The following is a 14,762-nucleotide window of genomic DNA, read 5'->3' on the forward strand; positions in this document are numbered from 1 at the left end:
ATTTTTTAAAATATTTTTTTATCATAATAATCATAAAAAAATATTTTTTCTCATAATAATTATAAAACCACAGTCACAAATTATTTTAATTTTTTTTCATAATAACGGTAGTTTTATGATTATTATGATAATTTTTTTTTATGATTATTATGATAAAAAAATATTTTAAAAATAATATTAAAATCATGATAACAAACGTGGATTAAAAATAATTTTGAAATCATAATTATTAATTATGGTTTCAATTTGTAATTGTAGTTTTAAGGATATGTCTAAAATTTTTAAAATTATAGTCACTAACGATGGTTTTTTATACTTAAAAAAAAATTTATATAAATATTTACGTGAATATAAAAGATTAATTTGATAAATGTTTTGAGATGACTATTATTCTTACCATTTTTTTTCAATGGCTTATTTAGTACTTAACCTCTATATAATGGGTGGGAGTGTGAAGAAAAGCAGACACCACGTGGCCGAATTTCATGTAAAGGACGGCGCCTTGCCACCTGTAAAGGACCCACGTACCTGGAAAGATCTTACAGTAATGTTAGTTGCCGGATTAAAGCTAAAGGATAACGTATAAATAATTTTTTTTCTTTTTTTTTATTAGAGAAAATGAATTTTAAATCAAGAGAATTGAATTTATTAATAAATTTAATAATTTAAAACTCAAAAATTATATATCATAACTAAAAAGATAATATAAAATAGAATAGTATTAACAACTATTAATTTTAAATTATTATTCTTTATTTTTAACAAAATAAATTTACTATACTCTTATAAAATGCTAATACATATTTTTATACTATTTATAAAATGATCATATAAATAACATTAGAAATTATTATTATTCATTTTTAACAATATAAATCAACAAATGTTAATATCTATATGTTTATAATATTTATATATAATTTGTGATTTTATTATATCATTAATATTCGTATTTCATTAAAAATATATTTATTTGCAATTAAAAAATTATTTTTATTATTAATAAGACATGAATTAAATTTAGATTAATTATTTTATTATAATATCATAATTATTAATTATTTTATTTTAGGACACTTACTAAAAATCCAAAAAGCAGTTTCGTTTCTTTTCTCGTTAGGACAGCTCGTAATCACATGGAAATCAGTATCAAACACGACAATCAAACTTATTTCTCGAATGAATAAAAGCCCAAAGTGGAAGTTGCATCATTTGTATCATCAAATATTCATAAACCCTACAAATTTCGATGATCAACAACAACAAAACAAAATCAACACTGAATCCTCTTATGGAAGAAGAATACGTACGTTCACCCCGGATTCGAACCAAACCCAAGTATTAAAATCAAAACTCATAAATGCATAGACTGAGCTTAAGCAACCGATCATGAATCGTCTAGGCAGCCGATGGGGCCGCAATGTAGTGGACTACGCCGGCCTCCAAAAGCGCCGCCCTGAGCGGGTGCCCGTTTGCAGATGAGTTAATGTAATCCATGCTCTTATCATTGTATATATCCCACCACTTCCTCACCAACATCTGTATCCTCCCTCTCCATGTTCTCCTCCTTCCCAGTATACTTCCATGGCTTTGAACCCTGAAAATCCAATACAGGCTTGTAAGTACTGACTTATCTCATCGCATAAACCTGTTTCTTGGATTTAGGATTTACGGACTAATATCGGATTAAAAATAAATGATACTTACGGCAGCACAATAGCGAACAACTTTGGTTCTTTCAAGGTCAACGTGTTCTGGGTGGCGCCATAGCATGGGCAATTCAAGGTTGTAGGTTAGTGTAATGGGCATGTAGGTGTCTTTGAAGAACATATTCAAATAGTCCTGCAAACAGAAGTATATATAAGAAAGGAGATTTTCAAATAGTTGATACAACTGAAAGGAAATTTTTAATGAACAAGAAATAGGCCACCATGCAAAAATTGTTCGAAACACTCCTTAAACTAGTTCAAAATGAGAAAAACATCCTCGTGAAATTTGGCCAACCTGCTCAGCAAAAGTGCTAGCAGGAGTGATCTTGAGAGTGCTAAGGAGATGGTCATAGACGGAGAGGTTAGGCTCGAAGATAAACATGCTGGCGTTGAAGTAGAAAGGAGGCTCCGGACCCATCTCCGCCGGCCACTTCACCTTCTCCGGGCACTGCTGGCAGCACCCAATCCTGTACTGCGGCGAGTTACTCCACGATCTCTCACAGAAACAGTCCATCACAGCATGGAAATGCCCATCACCCAAATCAAACAAATGATCTATGTTACCAAACACCTGTATGTCTCCGTCCAAGTATATTATCTTACTGTACTCCACAAACTGAAAACAAAAAAAAAACCCAGAATTAGAACAAGTCAAGGAAGAATCAGAGGGTAAAAATTTGATGAAATGGCTATAGACCCACCTCCCAGATGCGGAGTTTTGAGTAGTTGATGACGCAGTAGGCCATGGCGAACTGGGTCTGGTTCTCCGGCGGGTTCACCGGCTCGATCTCCCTGACGACGCAGCCCTGGTCCTCCAGAATGCAGCGGTGATCCGCGGGGACGTCCGGCAGTACCGCCACCACAAGTGGGTAAGTGGCTTTCGCCTTTCTCAGCCCCTTGATCAGCCCCACCACGCCCTTGAAGGAGTCGCCCTTTCCAGCCAAGAATGTCACATGCCCTGTTGGAAAGGCTGGCAGCCTTGGCCAAACCAGTTGCACAGGCGAAATTAAGAGCCATTATTTCCTTCAACCAAAGAAAACTAGAATCTTTGGCATGAAAATGAGGGAAAATTGATTTGGTTTTGATAAATTTCTGAGGTGCGTGGCTGTAGATTTTGAGTGTTTATATAGGCATGGAGGGGGTTGTGCTTGCTGCTTCAAGACGACGTAGTCGGCGCGTTAGTAAAAGTGAGCAAGACTACGTAGTTTCTATAAAAAATAATCCCACTGTACGCGTGGCGGAGATTCCGACCCGACGGTTACAGAAAAGCTTAGGGAATGTTCTGATGAACCTACTGGTGTGGTCTTAACCGACCGTGCTGATGAATTGGTTTTCGATTTCATAGAGCAAGAACGATTATGAAATTAAAGGAATTCGTTGTGTGTTTCGCATGTACGAATTATAACGTGTGAACCTTAAAGGATTGATTCTGAACAATCCGAAATCTATCATAATATTAATAATCTGTGTCATATCTCGGAAAAGTCACCGGAATCGTCTGTCGATTTTTATTATTCCATTTTTGGAACAGATAAGGTGGGGGCCGTTAATTGTGAAGGTCCAGTTGGTTAGAAAGAGACACCACGTGGCCGAATTCCATGTGGCGGGCGGTGTTAAGACAGTTAGTTGCCCCAAATACCGGATTAAGGCTAAAGGATAATGTATGAATAATGATTTGTTTTCGACTATAGACAAAAATGTCGAAAGCCACATTACTTGTGAATTAAGATAATGAATTAAATTATTATAAAATTAAGAATAATAATCATTGAAAAATGATAGGTTCAATTGAAAGTTGATGTTGTTAGTAGGATTATTAAATGAACACCCCGCATCAAAATTAAGTCAATTGAAGGAGGGTAGGATTCAAGTGAGATAGAATATATATTTTATTTAAAAGAAATATGAAATAGCCTCAAATTCTAAAGACTATACACGTGAATATTATATCTTGTCTTTTATGAATGAAAAAACAATTAAATTTGAATCAATTATGCATAATTTTTTAAATGGATGTATGCATTTTTTTTTTAAAAAATGTTCTCGTTTTTTTTAAAATGATGTACACAAGGTTTTACCATGCCAAATGAGGTTTAGGAATGTCTCAATTGCACCTCAAGGCTTATATAAGTCAAATCTTAAACTCGAAATAGACCAAATGAGGTTAGGATTTACCTTAAATCAAATGTACATATTTTTATGAAGGGTACACACAATTCCTACATACTTTTCTTAAGAATTTACGTAATTATACATCTAAAGTCCTATATAAGTCAAATATTAGACCCAAATTAGATTGAATGATATCACAATTGAACTTTAGTAAGTTAAATATGGTCACTGTTCAACTCAAACCAAATGTATGATTGTTTTGAATGTATGTACAATTCTTAAGAATGTATGGAAGATTCAACTAGAAAGGGGTTTGGAAAGATTTTAAATGCATCCAAGCATACATAAGTCAGATCTTAAACCCAAATTAAGTTGAGTATGGTTACAATTTACCTTAAATAAAATGTGTATATATATATATATGGCAAAATGTTTGGAAGATGATAGGGCAAAATGTTTCGGAGGTCATTCCTCGAGGTATATATAAGGCTGAAAAAGTTCGGGGATTGATCCAAGGCCCGAATCCATGATCCAAATTCCGAGAGAGAAATTAACTAAGCCTTGTTGAGGAAGGCTATTAGTCTGCCCCATGCTGGTTCTTTATATTTCAAGATTTAAGCCGGATAAAGGAATTTACAAACTGGCCCAATTAGAAACAAACCCAATATTATTTGGGCCCGACCCAAATGTTGGGTTGGACCCAATTTTTCGAAAAGAGATGCATGGTGGCATATAGTTCGTTTTCTTTCTACATTTCTTGGAATTCTGGAAAACGATTTGCAGTGGCTGCGATTCACAGTGTACATCATCAACAAATCCGGAGGATTAATCTTCTACGAGGTAAGAATCTCCTTTACATTTCCACGGAAATCATTTTCTGTGAAAACTTTCTCTGAGAAAATAAAAAAGGAAAAATTTTCATTTTGTTGCAACTATTCAGAGCTTGAGGGTAAATTGGTCGCTCCTGTAAGATTCTTTCTTAGGAAAGATATATCTTTTACAGATGGAGTTCAGTTCGGAAAATTTTTGTGGACGCTGTTTTCTAGGGAAACAAATGGTGGTCTGACGTTGTGTATGAATGCTTAGGATTATGGATCGGCCGTACGGATGGACACGAATGATAGCTTGCGATCGGCGAGTTTATGGCATTCGATGCATGCGATTTCTCAGCATTATCGCCGACTATGGGTTGCTCAGGGATCGAACTCCTTGAAGCGGATGCATTCGATCTCCGTTGCTTCCAATCACTCACTGGTATGCCTGGATTTTCATCTAACTTGATTAAAAAAAATTGAAATTTGAAGATTTTGCTTTATGTTGTGTTGGTTCTCCGTATGGATCCCGGGAAAATGTAGGAAACTGAAGGAAAGAGAATTCATTACTCAACTAAGATAGTGAAAATGATTCAATAAGGTTTGACTCGGTGGAGTTTTGTGTTTTCGTTCTTACTGAGAAATTTGAATAGTGTAGATCTAATCCTAGGTCAGTGACCGAGTGGAATCAGATGATAATAGCTGATTTTTATTTTTATTTTTAGTTTCATTATGCTTCTCATTTTCGCTTAAGTAGAGATTAAATTTTCGCTAGTTATAGTTTGGTTGGAGAGAAACCTGAGGAAAAAAATGAGAGAGTATTCGACTCAGAGTATTGAAGGTTTAAGTTTCCTCAGGCAATAAATAGCGAATATTTGAGGCTCAAATTTGAATTTCTCAGCAACAAAGGGGATCCATGTTTTTGGCTTCAGTAGGTAGTGTTGGATCAATTGGCTCTGCTTTCTCGATACTACAACTTGTATGCAAAAATAGCTTCAAGAAATAAAATTGAAAGAAACTTAAGAATCAATTATATATATAGATAGGAATTCTATGCTTTTGTTACATTCGTATCATCAAATATTCATAAACCCAACAAATTCCAATCAACCAAAAAAGAAAAACAGTCATCAACCTTATAAATCCTCCTAATACAACCCTTCTTCTAGACTTAAAACTTTAGAAGAAGAAGAAGAATATGTTCAACCTGGCTTCAAACCAAACCCAACTGCTAAAATTAAACTCCTATATATATAAACTAAGCTTAAGCAACCGATCTAGGCAGCCGATGGGGCGGCAAAGTAGTGGACTACGCCGGCCTCTGAAAGCGCCACCGTGAATGGCTTTCCGTCTGCAGATGAGTTCCTGTAATCCAAGCTCTCGTCATTGTATGTATCCCACCACTTCTTCACCAACATCTTTATATCCTCCCTCTCCATGTTCTCCTCCTTCCCAGTATACCTCCATGGCTTTGAACCCTGGAAATCCAATACAGATTTATTATAAACCGGTCTAGGGTTGTGGATTTAGGGTTTACGGATTAATTCCGGACTTAGAAATGATACTTACAGCAGCACAATAGTGAACAACATTGGTTCTTTGAAGGTCAATGTTCTCTGGGTGGCGCCATAGCATGGCTAAAACAAGGTTGTAGGTGGGTGGAATGGGCCTGTAGATGTCCCTGAAGAACATATTCAAATAGTCCTGCAAACAGAAATATACAAAATGGTAGGTATTAGATGATACAACTGAAAAGGAAAAGTTTCATGGACAAGAAACTGAGCCCCTGTTTGGCTGTTTCCTGGGAAATGTTGACATGGTTGAGTTGTGTAAGAATTTTCAGTTTTAAGAAAGCAAGAAGCCAAAAGAAACAGTTTGGCATGCACCAAAGTAGAAAAAACCGAAACCTAATCCAGGGAGGTGTTTGAAAAGGACAAGGCCCCAAAATCCCCGGAATATTTTTATAACAGGAAGAAAGAAAACAGTTGAGCCAAACATACCCGAAATCAGTTTGAAATGACAAACATGCCCTCAAGTGTTGCACCAAGGGGCATGTGTTTTTTGAAAACATGTTTTCAGTGAAAGCAAGTAAAACGATAAATCAGTTTAGTGTAATTCAAGCTTTAAAGAAAAAGAACAAAACCCGCGTTTTTAGAACAGAAAAACGGAAATCAAGGATAACAAAAAACACGATTTTCAAGCCAAACAGATCCTAAACTAGCTAAAATGACAAAACACCCTCATGGAATTTGACAAACCTGCTCGGCAAAGGAGGTAGGAGTTGTGATCTTGAGAGTGGTAAGGAGATCATCATAGACGGAGAGGCAAGGCTCAAACACAAACATGCCGGCGTTGAAGTAGAGAGGGGGTGCTGGACCCATCTCCGCCGGCCACTTCACCTTCTCCGGGCACTGCTGGCAGTACCCAATCTTGTACTGCGGCGAGTTGCTCCACGTCTTCTCACAGAAACAGTCCATCACAGCATAGAAATACCCATCATCCAAATCAAACAAATGGTCTATGTTACCAAACACCTGTATGTCTCCGTCCAAGTATATCATCTTACTGTATTCCACAAACTGAAAACAAAAAAAAAAGAACCCAGAATTAGAACAAGTCAATGAAGAATCAGAGGGTGAAAATTTGATGAAATGGCTAAAGACCCACCTCCCAGATGCGGAGTTTGGAGTAGTTGATGACGTAGTAGGCCATGGCGAACTGGGTCTGGTTCTCCGGCGGGTTCACCGGCTCGATCTCCCTGACGACGCAGCCCTGGTCCTCCAGAATGCGGCGGTGCTCCGCCGGGACGTCCGGCAGTACCGCCACCACAAGTGGGTATGCGGTTTTCACCTTTCTCAGCCCCTTGGCCAGCCCCACCACGCCCTTCACGTAGTCGCCGTTTCCGGCCAAGAACGTCACATATGCCCGGCTGGAAATGCTGGCAGCCTTGGCCAAACCAGTTGCAGAAGCCAAAGTAGGAGCCATTAGAGCCTTCAACCAAAGAAAACTAGAGAGAAAATGAGAGAAAATGTGGGAAAGTTGAAAGTTGTTTGGATCAAATTGTGAGTTTGTTGTAGATTTTGGGTGGTGTAGTGTGGTGTTTATATAGGCATTGAGGGTGGTTGGATTGAATCAAGAAAATCATATGAAAATGTGAAGTATGAGGTGGATCAATACATGGAATCCAATTGTCCACTGGGTTTTCTCCTCAAAACGCCGTCGTTTCATTTGTCGCTTTCCCCAATTTTCCACTAAAACGACGTCGTTTTCCTTTCCTTAGATTCCTGCGTTACCCCTCTCCCTAGAATAATCCCCCCGTACGCGTGGCGGGGATTCCAATCCGACGATGTTAGAAAAAATCTGGACTCCAGTCAGAGGCAATCGAATCTAGTGGAATATTCTGCTCATATTACTAAATTGCCCTTGATTGTTTTTGTAATTACATATTTGAATCCATGTTATGGTTGTAATTCTTGTGATGTTAAGGTCGGTTTCATTTGTTAGGGTAGTTGTTAGAGCAAAAAAAGATTAATTTTAAAAGGAATTCATTGTGTGTTTCACATGTACAAATTATGAGGTGTGAATCCAACCAATAACCATAAAGGATCAATCTGAACGCTCCAAAATCGATGTCGATCAAAATATGAAAAATCTATAAGTATATTTACATATAAAATGATGATTTGATTCATTTTTAGGCGTTTCACGCATAATCAACGGTTCAGATATGTCGGCAACTTTCTACACCCACGATATGCGACACACCAGATCCCTCACTCTCGCGAAGTTTCATTCAGGGGTAAATTTGGTGTTTCAGAAAAAGGCCACCGCTTCACCGCCGCTCCCTATCCTCACCGACCAGGCGTGTAAACCCTATACACGAAAGCCGCCGCTTGTCGTGCCACGAGGCATGTGACTGCCACGCGTCGAAAAAGCACACGTCTGTCATTTTTTATTGTTCCATTTTCGGAACAGGTGAAGTGGGGGCCAGTGGTAGTTATTTGTGTGAAGATTGAAGGCGTCAGAAGGAGCCTGTACGTGGCAGAATCCCATGTAGAGGACGGTGATTTGCCACGTGTAAAGATCCCACATGTCTGGAAAGATCTTATAGTTATGTTAGTTGCCCTAAAGTGTGGAATAAGTGTGGATTAAGTGTAATGGATAATGTATAAATAATGATTTCTTTTGGACCATAGACTAAAACAGTGGAAAGTCGATTACTTGTGAATTAAGGCAGTGAATTAAATGTGAAGATAATGTTTTTTTCATGGAATTTATTGGAAGTTTCTTTGACTCGTAAAGAATATCGTGGAATATTCTTAGATTCTTCCTTTTTCTAAATAAAAAAATGGTACCCAAAGCTTTGAAATTAAAAAATATTAATTAATTTATTTATATTTTAAAATAAAAATGAATAATTATTAAAAAGATAAAAAAATTAATTTATGAACTTTGGATTTTATAATTTGACAAATTTCCCTTATTAAAAAAAAAAAAACAATAAAAAGTTAACATGCTATCAAATCTTTGTGACAGAAATTCTTGGATTTGTTTTGCTAATGAAAGTGATATTTGGATATGGTAATTTAATAAAAATCAATTGGACCGTTTCTAATGCTCTTCTTGTAGATATGAGAATTTATTTATGGAAAATATTTTATATTGGACATTTTTTTTAATGAATAAATACTGATAGACCCATTCAACAACCACTTTGATATGCAATCTTGGATTGATTTGTTCTTCTTTTTTTGGTGTAATTTTAATATTATGATTTTGATGGTCAACGAATTCAATTGAGAATCAAGGTAATACATATATTAGATTCTTGGGTCATTTTCAAATAAATTAGAATTGAACATTTATCCACCATGAGAATATTTCCACAAATATCCAAAATAAGTATGAAAAAAAAAATAGTTATTTTTATTTATATTTTTCTAAATTTTCCACCCCTAAAATCAAACCCTAAATAATTCTCCTTTTTGGGATTGCTGATGACCATTCATTTTGTTTTGGTGTTATTTTAGATTAGCTATTTTGATTTGATTGATTGTGATGCCCTCTAATTTTAGGGTCATTTTTTAAATAAGGCATATAGAAAGTGTTAAGTCCTGTTTGGAAACGTCTCAAATGCTAAAAAAGTGTCCAGATAGAATCCTTAATTATAAATCCCAGTCCCAAACAAGGCTTTAGACTGCAAATTTCATCTGATTTTTTTCATGTTTGTTTTTTGGTTTCTTTTCCAGGAAAATGATTTCCATCCCAACAAGGATTCTCGTGTGAATTCATTTTCTCTTGATTCCCATTTCCAAATATAGATACAAATTACACCATCAATGAAATCTCAAAGTCTTTCTGTTGACATCTCAACCAATAATGTGATCATTTCCTAAAGAACTTGAGCGAAACACAGAAACCAGGTGAATGATTTAAGTAAGGACTAGACTCTTTCCAAGAATTATGTCATCTGTAGAGAAATCAGCCTCTTTCCTGAACGTCCCCCTGCCAAAATCCAGGTTGTATGAATCTGCAAGACCTTCCACCAGGTCGAATTCGGGTTTCCACCCAAGAACGCTCTTTGCTTTCTCAATTGATGCAAAGAAATGCTGCGGTTCATCAGGAAAAAAAACAGATGAAAATGTCAATACCAAGGCTCCATTTCTAGCTATAAGATTCAGTCCCAGGTCAAAATCCCAGGATTTGACTTTGATTTGTAATGCAATGCTGCATTTTATTAGGAAGAAACTGATGAAAATGCTACAAATGAGGCTACATTTCTAGCCATAAGATTCAGTCCTGGGCAAAATGCCAGGACTGGGCTTCAATTTGCAATGTAATGACTCGGTAAAACCTTTGAAAAATATCGTTTTCAAGCATTTATGTCCAGCGTGTAGAAAAATCTGAACTGTTCAAATTGTTCATATCATCTGATGTAGACGGAAAACAATCTGCAATGTGATTGGTTACTGAAGGAGCAACTTGGTAAGATTCTTCTCATATTGGTTGGAAAACGTGGGAAAAATCAAACACCCAACTAATTGCGGTTTGAATGGAAATAGACATGAATCAATGAAATAGTTTTCACTGATAGAGAAGTTTTCTGGTAAGCCCATATCGGAATTGCATGTTAGGAAGTCCATTTTTACCTGGTCACGGAATGGGAATGCTTTCTTTTTGCCAAAATCGAACTCCTTGGGGTTGTAGTGAACAATCTCAGGCTCAGGAAACCCGGCACCCTATAAGACACACAAAACAAACACGTGAAGATAATCATAGAACTCCAACCATTTCATAAAGTTCTTTAGTTTTCGGTTTCTTTTTTTTCCCATTTTGTAAGCATATTTTCAGGGTTACCTTTGCACATGCCCTTGCCAATCCATCAAAAGTGACGTATTTTTCACCAGAAATGTTGAAGACTTGCTTGCTGGCTTTCTCATTACTAAGAACCAGGAGAAAAGCCTTTGCCAAATCCTGGGAGGTGTTCGAGTTAAACCACATTAGAGAAACTTGCTTCCATTCAGCAAACATAAATCATAAATACAAATTTTTGTCACACCATGTTACATCCTGGCTGAAGGTTGTGTCGAAGAAAAAGGAGGTGTTAGCAGTTCCGAGTGTGTTTTTTTTTTTAAAGAAAAAACCAGGACTTCAGTGGGACTTCAGTGTGACTTGGAGTTGTTCCGTCCTGAGATACTGGGATTGCAGTTTCACTAACCTTAACATGACCCAGTTGGGTTATCTGAATTCCTGAGTTGGGGATTGGAATTGGGCGACCTGCTTTCAACCGGTGGAAGAACCATTCTTCAACAGGGTTGTAATTCAAGGGTCCATAGATATAGACAGGCCTTATAGAAGTCCAGTTAACACCCCTTGAATCCAGCAAGCTCTCTGTCTCGAGCTTCCCCTTGTGCCTGCTCTTTGGGTCAACTGCATCGGTCTACACAAGCCACCAACAGGTCAGCAGTAATATCGAAAAATTCTAGGCAAAGGGGGAAAACATAGTATTGGAGAGGAAAAAAGAACATGAAAGTTTGCAGGAATTTATCGTATCATGAACACCCATTTGTAAGTCTACTGTCAATAATGTAGGGCTGTAAACAACAAACGAAGGCTAACCAGAGCTTGATCTAGATTGAACTTGGCCCAGCTCTAATCATTTAATACCCTAAATTAAGTCTAGAATAGAGGATATTCCCACTATTTTTGCCAGGCTAGCTCAAATCTCTCAAATATTGAAATCATTAACTGAGTATGAGGTGTCTGAAAGAGGGTGTTAGACCCCAAATAATTCTTGAAATCCCATCTTTGAAAAAGCCCAAATAATTCTCAGAATTCTCTAAATCTCTAAAACTTGTTGTTGTGAGTAAATTCCGAATATGGTTCATGGTTTCAAAGTCACACTTAAGCCTTCAGGTAAGGTCCAAGCTCTCATAAAAACAGGTGTGATCACAAGCTTACCTCACAATGTGGTAGAAGATCGGATTTCTTATAAACACCAGCTGAAGAGCAGTATATGTACCTGAGATTTGGTAAAAACCTTAGGTTACTAACACAAACATCAAGCCCTCTACCAAGTTATCTTAGTCTATGTGTGATTACCATCACAGGAAACAAGTATGATTCAGTTTCAAATGCCAAAAGAGCATTGAAAATACATCATCCAAGGATCTTATGCATGGATGATCAGACTGCATCAGTTACAAATTTACAATCAACTTTAGATTGTTAAGAAAACTTACTGTTGTAGGTTTGGTAGTGCATCCAATATCGGTTCTATTTCAACTGCCTCTCGTCCTATGTCAGATATTTGTTTTCTTGTAAGTAAAATGTCAAATATACTCATAAATAATGACTGAACTCAAAAGAAGAAAACAGAATGTGTCTCTCATTGAAAGCAGAGATATATCAAGTACATTGCACACACCATTTATATCGTAGACAACATCAAAGCCTTCAGCTGCAAGACTGGTTTTCACAAATTCAAAGTCCTTTCTGTCTCCTTTCAAATGCAAAACCTACCAAAGAAAAAAAAAATCAAGAAACAACTTTCATGCACTTGGAACATGCTGGTCATTCCTCAAGAGAGAATGAATACTAATGAAACCGGGGATGAAGGAGTGAGAATTCATGTAGACAAGGTACATAATATACCTTGGAAGAAAATTCAGCATAATCCTTGTCTGATTCACCTGGCAACTGTTGGGTGATGGCTGCTTTTCCTCTAGTAAACAGAGTCACCTGCCAGTAATAATTTGTGCTTCAATCATTCTAACAGTCAAAAGAATCGGTTTTCCTATTGTTAGAAACCATATTTTCAATACCTGATGACCCTCTTTGACAAGAAGCCTTGCCAGAAACACACCGATAAATCGAGTGCCTCCCATCATAAGGATTTTCTTTTCACCTGATGCCGTAACATGTAATGCCCCTTTTGGCTGGCATACCTTTCTCCTACACTGCAACCAAACACAGATATTACAAAACACATGTTATTATTACAAAGCAAATTGGAAAATAGATAGATAAACCATTCTGACACTTGAAATATGTTGATATATCCGGAAAGCTTAATGAGTTCTAATCTGCAGAAGTTAAAGAAAATCAGATTATAAGCCCACCCTCCACATATGGGAAGCTGAATTCCTGCTATACTTGATATCTTTTACTATTCACTTACTCAATACCCAATTGATGGAAATGGTGAATTGAATCAATTCAGTTGTTTCAAGCAAATTGAACTCAAACAAGTGAAGGGTTTTCGCTGTTTTGAACTTGTGGATTAGCTGAAAACTAAAACCTAAAGATATGTTCCTTTGATTTTCTTTTTCACTTGTTTGAGACATATACACAAACCATTCTGACCCCTATTGATATTACAATTAGATTGTCACATATAAAAAATTTACGAGTTCTAAGCTGCAGAAGTTAAAGAAAATCAGATTATACCGTCCACAAGGCTTGAAGATACCTTCCACTACTTGCAAACTCAAAACCCAATTCATGGAAATGATGGGTTGAATCAACTCAATTGTTTCAAACTACGTAATGGGTTTTCTGTGTTTTTGAACAAGTGGATGTGCTGAAAATTAAAACCTAAACACGTATTCCAATGATTTTGCAAAGTTCCCAGCAACAATTCACCAAGTCCCCCAACAAAACCACACAATGTCAATGAAATCACCAAAGTTTTCTACAAAAGGGTTGAGGAAAAGAGAGAACCTGAATGTGATTAGTGAGTCTGATGCCATTGAAGTCAGAGAGAGAGGAGGGGAGAAGGGAGAAAGAAGGTTGATTCTGATGCTGCACCACCAACCTTGCCATGACTCCTTATGATGAGGGAGTTGGGTTGAAAGGAGTATAGAGTTTTGAGTGTGTGTTTGAGAGGGTTTCTCTCTGCCCATCTCTTCTTGTTGATTTGGCTTAGGATAAGACAATGACCCACCTTACTTTGTTATAACTTATATCCACAGCCTCTCATTCAAAGAATACCATCACCCCCTCTCCTTCCTCTGTTGCCAAAGCATTAAAAAGAGTGAAAAAAAAAAAAAAAAAAAAACAACGTATCATTAATTGAAATAATTAATCTCTATTTTTGTTAAAGAAAAAACATTTTTCTATCTTCAAAAACATATTGAACAAATTTTAGATTCAAACAATTTGCATAAAACATGTTCTAAACACTTAAAATAATTATATTACAATAAAATTAAAGTGTTTTATAACTAGATTTTGTAATGTTTACAAAGTGTTTTGAAAAATAATTGAAAGCAAAAAAGTAATATTGAAGTGTCTTCATAGATAATAATTTGAGAAAACTAATTTTTAAAATAGAGTTTTCCAAATAAACGTGAAAAGGGTTTTAAAAAACAATTCAAAGCAAAAATAATAATATTGAAGTGTCTTCGTAAATAATAAATTGAGAAAACTAATTTTTAAAACGAAGTTTTCAAAATAAATGTTGCTATTAAAAGTTTGTGCAAAACCATTTATAATAATTATTTAAAAATTTTAAATTAAAAATATTATTAAACAAATCCTATTGGAATAATAATATTTATTACTTTTGTATAAGTTATAAGAATTTTTATAAATTTACTTTAAAAAGAGTAATGATTTTAAAAACAGT

The 14,762-nt window shown here is 36.1% G+C and overlaps 3 protein-coding genes and 1 pseudogene across 4 annotated transcripts; 1 reads left to right on the plus strand and 3 right to left on the minus strand.

The window, feature by feature from the left end:
* Nucleotides 1–1,179: 1,179 nt before the first annotated feature.
* Nucleotides 1,180–2,794, minus strand: LOC100264815 (galactinol synthase 2-like; annotated as a pseudogene).
* A 1,752-nt stretch (nt 2,795–4,546) lies between these two features.
* LOC100266512 (uncharacterized) lies at nt 4,547–8,908 on the plus strand. 2 transcript variants are annotated; one of them, XM_010661418.3, is made up of 3 exons: nt 4,547–4,661; nt 4,825–5,075; nt 8,332–8,908. In XM_010661418.3, exons 2-3 carry the CDS (start codon nt 4,964–4,966, stop codon nt 8,547–8,549), a joined length of 330 nt encoding a protein of 109 aa, XP_010659720.1. In that variant the 5' UTR covers nt 4,547–4,661; nt 4,825–4,963; the 3' UTR covers nt 8,550–8,908. The 2 variants fall into 2 exon arrangements, with proteins under 2 accessions (XP_010659720.1, XP_010659721.1); XM_010661419.3 differs by having other exon boundaries at nt 4,908–5,075.
* On the minus strand, nt 5,642–7,773 carry LOC100244167 (galactinol synthase 2). The gene is made up of 4 exons (XM_002281333.5): nt 7,301–7,773; nt 6,892–7,212; nt 6,203–6,337; nt 5,642–6,111 (listed from the first exon to the last, which is right to left on the minus strand). Exons 1-4 carry the CDS (start codon nt 7,616–7,618, stop codon nt 5,911–5,913), a joined length of 975 nt encoding a protein of 324 aa, XP_002281369.1. The 5' UTR covers nt 7,619–7,773; the 3' UTR covers nt 5,642–5,910.
* Nucleotides 8,909–9,908: 1,000 nt separating the features above from the next.
* LOC100261308 (chloroplast stem-loop binding protein of 41 kDa b, chloroplastic) lies at nt 9,909–14,111 on the minus strand. Its single transcript, XM_002281359.5, has 10 exons — nt 13,856–14,111; nt 12,958–13,092; nt 12,788–12,874; nt 12,561–12,651; nt 12,376–12,430; nt 12,095–12,155; nt 11,352–11,573; nt 10,991–11,107; nt 10,783–10,872; nt 9,909–10,242 (listed from the first exon to the last, which is right to left on the minus strand). The coding sequence occupies exons 1-10, from the start codon at nt 13,955–13,957 to the stop codon at nt 10,066–10,068; spliced, it is 1,137 nt and encodes a 378-aa protein (XP_002281395.1). The 5' UTR covers nt 13,958–14,111; the 3' UTR covers nt 9,909–10,065.
* Between the last annotated feature and the right edge of the window lie 651 nt (nt 14,112–14,762).

The sequence above is a fragment of the Vitis vinifera genome, chromosome 14 (genome assembly GCF_030704535.1).
Source record: "Vitis vinifera cultivar Pinot Noir 40024 chromosome 14, ASM3070453v1".
NCBI lineage: Eukaryota > Viridiplantae > Streptophyta > Magnoliopsida > Vitales > Vitaceae > Vitis > Vitis vinifera.

Coding starts and splice junctions, on each gene's coding strand:
- LOC100261308 (XM_002281359.5), bottom strand. CDS start 13,957: ATGGCAAGGTTGGTGGTGCAGCATCAGAATCAACCTTCTTTCTCCCTT. Junction 12,652..12,787: donor ATGCTGAATTTTCTTCCAAG/GTATATTATGTA, acceptor TTTCTTTGGTAG/GTTTTGCATTTGAAAGGAGA. Junction 10,873..10,990: donor TGGCAAGGGCATGTGCAAAG/GTAACCCTGAAA, acceptor TGTGTCTTATAG/GGTGCCGGGTTTCCTGAGCC.
- LOC100266512 (XM_010661418.3), top strand. CDS start 4,964: ATGGCATTCGATGCATGCGATTTCTCAGCATTATCGCCGACTATGGGT. Junction 5,076..8,331: donor TTGCTTCCAATCACTCACTG/GTATGCCTGGAT, acceptor ATTCATTTTTAG/GCGTTTCACGCATAATCAAC.
- LOC100244167 (XM_002281333.5), bottom strand. CDS start 7,618: ATGGCTCCTACTTTGGCTTCTGCAACTGGTTTGGCCAAGGCTGCCAGC. Junction 6,338..6,891: donor CTACCTCCTTTGCCGAGCAG/GTTTGTCAAATT, acceptor TTCTGTTTGCAG/GACTATTTGAATATGTTCTT. Junction 6,112..6,202: donor TTGTTCACTATTGTGCTGCT/GTAAGTATCATT, acceptor TTGGATTTCCAG/GGTTCAAAGCCATGGAGGTA.